The 10,317-nt window shown below is 37.9% G+C and overlaps 2 protein-coding genes across 3 annotated transcripts; one reads left to right on the forward strand and one right to left on the reverse strand.

Moving 5' to 3' along the window:
- The first annotated feature begins 227 nt into the window (after positions 1-227).
- LOC102664148 (DEAD-box ATP-dependent RNA helicase 1) lies at positions 228-9,134 on the forward strand. Of its 2 annotated transcripts, none has more exons than XM_006596031.4 (9): positions 228-472; positions 1,141-1,183; positions 6,228-6,410; positions 6,526-6,635; positions 6,751-6,938; positions 7,342-7,448; positions 7,519-8,218; positions 8,425-8,604; positions 8,883-9,040. In XM_006596031.4, the coding sequence occupies exons 3-9, from the start codon at positions 6,238-6,240 to the stop codon at positions 8,895-8,897; spliced, it is 1,473 nt and encodes a 490-aa protein (XP_006596094.1). In that variant the 5' UTR covers positions 228-472; positions 1,141-1,183; positions 6,228-6,237; the 3' UTR covers positions 8,898-9,040. The 2 variants fall into 2 exon arrangements, with proteins under 2 accessions (XP_006596094.1, XP_006596092.1); XM_006596029.4 differs by having other exon boundaries at positions 234-472; positions 8,425-8,612; positions 8,883-9,134.
- LOC102664716 (UDP-glucose 6-dehydrogenase 1) lies at positions 2,923-3,834 on the reverse strand. The gene is given in 2 exon segments (XM_026125357.2): positions 2,923-3,293; positions 3,295-3,834. Coding segments are annotated over 2 exon segments (477 nt in total). The 5' UTR covers positions 3,519-3,834; the 3' UTR covers positions 2,923-3,040.
- Positions 9,135-10,317: the final 1,183 nt, after the last annotated feature.

Raw genomic sequence — 10,317 nt, forward strand, 5'->3', positions numbered from 1 at the left:
CTGCTGGCGCTTCCCATGCAGGGTACGTGCAAAAAAAGCACCCCTAGAAAATATCTCCAGAACAACCCTATTTTGGGAATTTGTTTCTAAAAGAACCCTAAACAGGAAAAATTGCCTGCTGGAGAACCATTTTATTTGTAATTAAAAAAAAAATTTAATTTTCACGTCATTCATTCTAGTGGTGACAGTCTTATAATTAGGTACAATGAAGTCAACGATGGCTTTTGACCTAGGAACCCTCGTAGTATTACAAATATTAAAATTAAACGAGGTAAACCCGCGGCGCGCCTGCATTCCCTCAGTCTGAGGCACTTTCCTTTGTTCCTCAGCCATTCTCTCCGTCAAGCTTTTTACGTTGTGTCCCTGAAACTCACCCACATTGTGTACCTCAAACCCTGTTGTTTCTTGTTATTAGGTTACAAGCCATCGAAAGTGGTTGCACGCGCGCATCCGTACTCACCTCGTGAAACAGGTAATGTCGACAACCCTGACTCTATTTCCGGTTTAATTGTTGATTTCTTATTCTACCTAGCGCAATGATGAGGTTTAATCTACCTAGCTAGTTGCGGTGTGTTTATACTGTTATGGCCACAGTAGCATGATGAAACCACAAAACAACCCGAGTAACTCGAGCTCTAGAAGCCATTAAGGATGATACCAATTTTCCATCAGTGTAATTTCCAATGATGAGGTCAGCCTTGTCTTCCATGAAGTCAAATCTAGTCTCGCTCTGTTGTTTGTATGAAACATAGGTGGTACTGTTACTGACCCTATTTGATTTGAAGTCATGCCCTTGTGTTGTGTCTTGTTTATGTCTTGAAGATGGGTCTCAAGCTTTGTGTACTTGCTGCTTAGAACTTGAAGCATCATTCTTAGAGTGTTGTTGTCCTCTGTCAGTCGTTGTAACTCAGCTTTAATAGTAGGAACCTAATCATAAAAGAAGCAGTGTTGTAAGCTTTAAGAGTTAGCTACATATGGTTTCACCCTGTAGGTAAAATGTTCAAAAGAGGAGATTCATGTTCAATAAGCTTTTGTGGTTATGGATTCATGTGTCTTATAGTTTGTTTTACATTCAATAAGGTTTTGTGGTTATGGATTCATGTCTCTTATAGTTTGTTTGATCAATATTTGTATTTGTAGGCTTCAGTTTGTAGCTGCAGAGAAGGAGGCTGTTTTTTATCAGGTGCCAGAATATTTATGTTTGATATTATTCTTATGCATACATTAAATTAGTCAATATTGTATTTATATTTGAATATCTTCAGTATTAATTACTTTGATGCATACATGTCTGACATGGCAAGTAGTTGGCACCCCTAATTAAGAAATATATTGTTGCCACGATCATCAATATTGCAAACAGTTGGGTGTCTCTATGATAATGAAAATACAGGTACCCACTTAAGGTTTTTGAGGCAACTTGATCCCGAGCTAAGATTTTGTAGGTAGTTTGGACCCAATTAGTACCCATTAGAAGTGCCAAAGAACATCCTCACAACATCATCTTGTTTTATGTGACTTAATGTATATTATAAAGTGACAACTAATCCTAATTATTGATCCAAGACTAATTTGTAGTCGTTTGTATTGATTAGTAATCGCCTTAACGCCTTTGTCCTTTAACGGACCTATAACCTACAGCTATGAATATGAAAACTAGCTTCACAGTCAAGTATCTTCATCTTCATCCTAAAATACCATTATTGTGATAACATCTCTGGTAAATTGAAAATTAGTATTTTTGTAAGTGCTACAACTTAGTCCAATATGTTCTTAGCCAGCCACGACTAGAGTAATAGTTCATTGGAGATATTTTTTTACATTCAACTGTGGTGACATAAGCTATCTTAGAAGGTTTTACTATTACACAAGTTCAAATCCTAAGAAAATCAACAGCACAAAGATCCGAGCTTTACACATAACAGTGGTGACAGAAGCAACCCATTGGTAATGTAAAGGCAAAGTTCAAAACTTCGTCACCAATCTCAAATTTAAATTGAAGGGGAATTCATAATAATTCTCCTAAACCAACTGTATGATAATAAAAGGGTAGGTGTTGATACCTCTGTTCATAAGGAACCATGGGACGGTAAAGACAGCGGTGATGAGAGTTAAACCAATGAAGACATGTTTCTTGTCACCGCTATAGAGGTAGTGATTCAACCTCGACCTGAATCCCCCTCCAACGTTGCTGTTGGATGTTAAATATACCTGTTTTTTAGTATTTGAATGATGAAAATTAGATAAGTGATGATTAATAGGTTTTACTTTTTGAAGCATAGTTTATATTTTCTGTATTAGTACATAGTACTTAGTACCCTACCACAACAATATGAGGCTTCAAATATAGTGATTGGCCTGATCCCAAAATGAAATAGAATGAAAGTTTTTACTTTTTTTTAAACGTAGCTATAGAATGTAACTTTTTTTTTATTGAAGTATCAACACACCATCAAGTAAAAGTGCACTAATTTAAACTAGAGAGATAAAGGAGATGAATGAGGAATCACAAAAGAGAGTATACATGGTTTTGATGATTACACTTGATAACCAACAATAAAAAATTGAGTGAGGTCACGAGAGAGGATATTTGAACTAAGCAAATTTCATTGTGCACGCCCTCACCATCATCCAGCACCGATACTAACAGCGATCTCAACCATCAAGTGCACCAACGGCTTTCATGTCTTCTAAGAAAGCCTTATATGACTAATCAATGCTCTGTAGTGGTGCTGTGTGGCCTACTAGTAAAACGATCCAAGAAGTTTGTTTGTCACAGTCATTTCAACTCGTTTGTTTGTCAGCCAATAGTCCAAAAAGGGACCTACTAGTAGAGGATAAAATCTTATTTAATTATCCCAAATACTACAATACAGCCTCAAGGCAGATGCATTTTTATTTGAATAGTTTATATATGAGCCAGCAACAGGTAAACAACTAACAACAACTAAAGCACGTCTAATGCTTGAAATGATGTGAAAAATATCAACTGGTGAAATGTCACAAAGGATAACATAGTCCTACTCAATATTCATAATCTTCAAGCCTGTTGGGGCATGTTCTTTAGCCATTGCTCTAATGGCCTCCCAATTGAGTACACAATGAATCCAATTTCTCTCAGCTTGTCAACATTCAATATGTTTCTACCATCAAACACAAATGCTGGTTTGTGCATGTTGTCATACACGCTTTGATAATCAATGTTCTTGAACTCATCCCACTCTGTAAGAATGCATATCCCATGAGCATCTTTAGTTGCCTCATAGGCATCTCCAACAACACTAACTTTTCTGTGTAGTAGAACTCATTGGCTGCTGGTCCCATTCTACACCATCCATTGACAAATCCTTTTGAATCTGCTCCTCAGTAACGCATGGATCGTATATGCTCAAGCACGTGTTATCCCCCAATAGTCCTTTGCAAACATCAATTGCAGGAGTCTTCCTAGTGTCACTAGTGTGTTTCTTGAAGGCAAACCCCAGAATTGCAATCTTCTTACCCGAAACCGTGTTGAACATCGATGTCACAACACGCTTCACAAAACGACTCTTTTGGTAGTCATTCACCTTGATCACTTGTTTCCAGTAATTAGCCACTTCAGTGAGGCCATTGCTGTCACATATGTACACCAAGTTCAGTATGTCCTTTTGAAAGCAAGAGCCACCAAAACCAACACTAGCATTTAGGAACTTGGGTCCAATTTTGGTGTTTTTGCTTAGAGCATGAGAAACTTGTGAAATTTCGGCCCAGTGGCCTCACAAAAGGCTGACATAGCATTAATAGATGAAATCCTTTGTGCCAAAAAGGCATTATCAGCTAACTTGGAAAGTTCTGCTGACCACAAATTGGTTGTTATCATTCTGTCTTCAGGCACCCAATGAGCATATATAGCCTTCAGCTTTTGGATTGCTTCTAAACCTTCAGGGCATTGGCTCCCTCCAATGAGAACCCTATCAGGGTTTAGAAAATCTTGAATAGCAGTTCCCTCAGAGAGAAACTCAGGATTTGACAAAATTTGATACTTGATGCCCTTGCTATTAGTATTATGGCATAGAATTTTCTCAATTGCCTCAGCTGTTCTAACTGGGACAGTGGATTTCTCAACAACAATTTTGAGCTTGAACCAGCTCTCCACAGACCTGTTTATACATGGTCATAGTACCGCTGCAGTTGAATTTATTCATATGTGACACCCCCCCAATAATTCCTTTTGACTAAAAAGAAGAAAGCTACCTGCTGACGTTGTGCAGAAGCAATGAAATCAAATGAATGGAGGCTGATAGTTTCAATATCATCTCTGCAGTTTTCTGGATTTTCTTCTTCATTTTTGGTAGTATTTTCAAAATAATCCCTACGACTAGATGATTGCAGACCAATATAACAAATGTCTGAAATTGATAAAAACCGGAAATTCCTTAGAATTATAGGTTCAGTTGAGGATGAACTAATTGCAGACATTTGTCTGCCAATGCCAGCACCATTGTCCGCTTTGTTTACTTTAGTGGACACGAAGTACCTTGGGCTAGTCTCTGTTGGAGGGAAAAGAAAAAAACTCAGAAATTATCAACTTCTTTCATAAAGATTTAATTCAAGACCCCTAATTCTATGAAAGCATCATCCAAAACCAATATAAGATGGTCACACAATCAGGGCATAGGTGCAGACATCAAAATCCTGAAATGCAAGATCTTCAATCATACCATAAGAATGAGAAGATGAAAAATCAGCCAACTTGGATATAATTTTATCTGAGACTACAATATATAAAGAGAGGGGTCTGAAAAGGATTCATACCCTGTTTAAGTTAGTTTGTATCCACCAACCATAGGAGAAGAGACAAAATTAGCCTTATCCATAGTAGTCTTTGCCAATAAATATCTAATGTATTTGGACTGAGTGAGTAGAAGACATAGTGCTGACTTAGTGTACTTAGGTTCATGCCAAGTAGGATTAGGTAGAGCTGACATAGTGTTCTTAGGTTCAGCATGAGTGACAAACAAAGTTGGTTTTATAATACCAACTTTTTCCCTTGTATAGATTGGATGAGTATTATCAAGTCTGACCAGTAAAGTATGAGATTTTGTATTGGAGTGCACTAAAGTAGGAGGTGCTGGAGTAAATATCACCGGATTAGAACATACCACTGGTTGAGATGGTAAGTGATCAGTATATGCTGGTAGAAAAGTAGTTGCTATTGGTTCAGGACTAATTGAAGAAGATGGAACTTCATTTGTGGAATTAGTCCCTAAAGTAGATGAAACTTCATCTGTGGAATTATTTCCTGTGGGATGAGAAAAATAACTGCCACTGTTCCACATAGTTGCTTGATTTCCATATCCGCTGCTGTTATGGTAACCTCCGGTAGTCTGATAATCAGCAGAATTGTAATAAGTGCTTGAATAACTTGCGGATCCAGCATAAGACCCGGTATTCTGAAAGGAGGAAATAGGCTGATAAGGAGCACCTGTGTTTTGATATGCTCCTACAGGCTGTGAATAGGTATGATTAGGTTGCTGCTGATAGTTGTTATAGTAGCCTGAGTATCCCATGCTGCCATAACCATATGGATTAGAAGAACTTCGGTATGATGTGTAAGCATTGTAATCTTGGATTACATTAGCTGTTCCCAAATTTGATGAATTACCAGCAACTGATGATACATTTTGACAATCTTGAATGCTTCTTCCAGGTGGCTGTGGATGCTGATCATACTCAATAGTTTGGATTAGAATAAACTCCATTTCCTGTAGAGCTATGAACAGTCCATGGCGCAGCTTCAGTCCATGGATTAGTGTATCATATTTTGCACCCCTGTTAAATTCATATTTTATAATTTATAGCATTAAATTTTTTATATTATTTTGGACTGTTAATATATTATTAATTATTTACTCTAAATTTGAATAAAGGTATGTCAGTAAATCGAGTTGAATGTCCATCCACTTATAATATACAATTTTACATTATTTTCAATCATAAATTATATTTGAATAATTTTAAAATAATTATTTTAAAAGTCAACAAATATTTAGAGACTAATCTTATTTATAATTTAGGATAAATTGTAGTCGAAAAAATGCAAAAAAAATAAAATGAAATAATAATTAAGTGACAAGGTATGTGCAATGTAGTGTACACTTGCTAATTTTGATTTTTGAGTCAAAAACCTTGTTTGCCCTAACCATTTCACATTCCCCAATTTCCCCGGCCGGGTTGGTGTTGAGCAGATAGAGAGAGATGAACCCGCTAACACTAGTGAAGCGCACTCAGAACATCAATGCCAGAGAAGCTGCACTTGGCATCGGCGACCAAGCCTCCTGGCACACCAAGTACAAGGATTCCGCTTACGTCTTCGTCGGTGGCATCCCCTTCAATCTCACCGAGGGTGACCTCCTTGCCGTTTTTGCTAAGTATAACAACTCTTTCCTCTTCCATTTCAATTCAATTCATCAACTCTTTTTGCTTTTATTTTATTTTTAACATTTTTTTTAAAATCTGAAGTATATGTTTTTTTTTATTACTCAGATATGGAGAGGTTGTTGATGTTAACCTAGTTAGGGACAAAGGTACCGGAAAATCCAAGGGTTTTGCGTTCCTTGCGTATGAGGATCAGAGAAGCACGAATCTTGCTGTGGGTGGGTTCCTGTTCTATGATTTTGTTATGTGTTCTTTTTAATAGTTTTTTTTTTTGTGTGTGTTTGTGGATGCATTTGTTGAATTGCGTTTTGATGTTTGTTTTTTGTGGCTCAGATAATTTGAACGGGGCACAGGTTTTGGGGAGAATTATTAGGGTGGACCATGTTGATAAGTATAAGAAGAAGGAGGAGGAGGATAAAGAGACAGAGCAGCAGAAGAGGGAGGCGCGTGGCGTTTGCCGTGCTTTCCAAAGAGGTGAATGCACTCAGGGAGCTAGCTGCAAGTTTTCTCATGATGAGCAAGTAAGATAAGCATTTCATGATCATGTCACAAAGTAATTTGATTTTTTTTTTTTGGTATATATATTATGTTTTTAGATGTGTATGCTTCGTGTGACTTGAAAACTTGAGCATTAGGGTTTGAGTTTTTGTAAGGTTTAATTGAAGTGTTCAAATGCAATACTTTTTGGCTTATTGGAATGATTTATTGCTCTTTGACTCTTTGATATCGTGGGAGTGGGATTTTGGTATTGACCATAGATTGTAGACCATAAACTACAAATAGAGCTGTATTTTATTTTAGTTAATATTTTTGTTATTTGTTAAGGTTGTAGTCTTAGATATGTCGTTGGTCACATAGAAGTTTGGTATTTCAGCTAATAAGTTGTTCATTAGTAATAATAAGATGCTATGATACTAACAACAGGCATGCCTTATTCATACACTCGCGGTTCTGCCATGGATGCGTCACCCTGTCGACATCACTCGCTGTCAAGAACTTCCTGTCTGTAGTGTTCCTTTGATGAAACGCAGGTACACCTCCACCCATTAATTTCAATTTCGCTATCTCATCTCAAATTGATTAGTTTCACTTCACAACTAGGTTACAGTCGGTACTGGAGGAGAATATGGGAATCTCGAAGCTATTCCCGGTTCAGGTCGCACTTTGGCAAGAAACGGTTGGACCAGGTGACTTTGAGCGAGACCTTTGCATAAACTCGCCCACCGGAAGTGGCAAAACCTTGGCCTATGCTCTTCCCATCGTTCAAAACTTGTCCACCGACACCGGTGGCCGCCTCCGTGCTTTGATTGTAGTTCCCACTCGCGACCTTGCTTTGCAGGTTAAGTGCGTCTTCGACACCCTTGCATCACCGCTGGGTCTCCGTATTGGCTTGGCTGCTGGTCAATCTTCACTTCGCCACGAGCTTTCTAGCCTCATTTATCTACCTGGAGAAGACGACGGTCCAGATCCTGGGTTTTTGTCTCCGTTGTGGTTCCAAAGCAAGGTCGACATATTGGTAGCGACCCCTGGAAGGCTAGTGGACCATGTCAACAAGTTGTCGTTGAAGCATCTTCGTTATCTCGTGGTTGACGAAGCCGATCGATTGCTACGCGAGGACTACCAGTCCTGGTTACCTACTGTGCTTAAATTAACTCAGTCTAGGCTGGCAAAGATAGTTTTATCTGCTACATTAACTCGGGACCCAGGAAGGCTTGCTCAACTTAATTTGCATCACCCTTTATTCCTGAGTGCTGGGAAAATGCGTTATCGGCTCCCAGAATATTTGGAATGTTACAAACTGGTATATGACATTGCATAGGGTTTTTGTTTCTTTTAATTTACAGAGGGTGTGATTGGGATATGATTTTGAACCTTTTTCACGGTAAATTTGTCATGCTATTATATAGCTAGCTAGTTTTATTTAATTCTTCCTTAATCTGAAATTTTTTAGTTTCTACCAAAAAAGTTCCCTTATACTGTTCTATTTATAATTTTATTGTTTTGTAGATCTGTGAAAGAAAGGTCAAACCCTTGTATTTGGTTGCCCTTTTGAAATCCCTAGGAGAAGAAAAATGCATAGTTTTCACAAGATCTGTGGAATCAACACATCATCTCTGCAAATTGCTAAATTGTTTTGGTGATCTGAAAATTGGTATCAAGGAGTTTTCTGGTCTAAAACATCAACGGGTAAGAAGGTACGCTTTGATTAACTCTGAACAAATAGTAAATGTTTTAAACTTTGTGCTGAATGCTCTTTCTTGTAGACTTGACATTATACAAAACTTGTTCTGAAAGAACTTTTTCATCTTTGGATGAGTAGCGTGTTTAAAGTTTAGACTAGATTAACTTATTTTATGTTTGAAAAAACTTGTATTAAAAAACTTTGAAATAAAAATGACTGGTATCCCAAATTTATTGAAAATTATATATGCTGGGGTTTTGACAAAAAATGTTACTTTCTGCAGCAAGACAGTGGGTGAATTTCGGAGAGGGGAGTTTCAAGTGCTTGTATCTTCTGATGCAATGACTCGTGGAATGGATGTTGAAGGGGTAAGAAATGTCATTAATTATGACATGCCCAAATACACAAAGACGTATGTTCATCGAGCTGGTAGAACTGCAAGAGCTGGCCAGACTGGGCGTTGCTTCACATTGATGTCAAAAGATGAGGTATGAAGTCCTTGTCTCACTCATGTTCATTGTTTGTGCAGATCCAGCCTTATGCATTTGAGCCAAAGAAAGAAGCTACAATGAGTTTGTAATGACTACTAACTAGCAGGATTGAGAATAGCACAATATAGGGCTGTGGCAGAATGGAGCGGCCCCTCACTGCAACGGGGGCCCTCCGTAGCGGTGTAGTTCAGTGTCACAGATGCTTTCCCAGATGGAATACCGGGAGTCAGGGTGCTATTGTATAGCTCCCATGAGTGTTGTGATTGTGACTTAAGACATCCCCTGAAACTTTTCTGTTGCCACAGTTACTTAACTCCCTAGCTCCATCTCCCATCTTTGAACAACAGAAAAGTTAGGCTTAGGGTTGTGGCATTTGGGCCATGGGGCAAACACTTTTTTTTTTAGTTTTGGACCTCTATTTGAGTCTAGTTTAGCTTTCTTTTTTTTAAATCATTGTTGGACCAAATTGGATCATGGAGGTGGTTGGAACATCAATGATGTTTGAATCTTGGAATGTCAACTTGTTGGGTGAGCCTTTACCATTAAACTTTGTTGCATCTATGGTTGACAGCTCAGCAATGGAGCTAAAGCAGAAGGGATGTACCGAGGCAGTCATGATGATTAAATTTATATGGAGTCCACCTTTGTCCCTCCCACCACTGAAGCCGTCGGACCTCAATTTCCATGCAGGGACAGTGGGTCGTTCCCAGTTAAAGCTACAAGGGGTGCAGTTGTCTTCCAGCAATTAGAGAAAACTTGAGGAAGTTTCAGTATAATTCCAGTTTTCAAATTCCAACCTTGAGGACAAGAGTGATTGAGGGGTGTATTTTTAGAATATAGGGATAAGGGAAAGTTGATTAACATAGTTAGACTATTAATAAGTTAGTTACTATAGTCAGGATATTGATCAGTTAAGGGGTTAGTTAGTTAGTTGGGGTTTATTAGATATAAATAGGGGAAGAAGAATAGGAGAGAGGGAGATCTTTTTCTCATTTCAATTCTTGGTTCTTAACAAATACATTAAATAATAAAAGTAATAATAAAAGGTCTAAATAGCAGCCATCCCGCTATATCAGTACTTTCTGTTTTGGCTTGAATAATTATCATTCTATTGTTTCTATAGTTGAGTATAGTCTATGACCATTAGGATTTCGTTGATGCTCTCTCATTCCTCTGACTGACTAATTTATTATCAATTCTAAAGTTGAATATTCTTGTTTTCCTATG

This window comes from Glycine max, chromosome 14, assembly GCF_000004515.6.
Source record: "Glycine max cultivar Williams 82 chromosome 14, Glycine_max_v4.0, whole genome shotgun sequence".
Taxonomy (NCBI): Eukaryota; Viridiplantae; Streptophyta; class Magnoliopsida; order Fabales; family Fabaceae; genus Glycine; species Glycine max.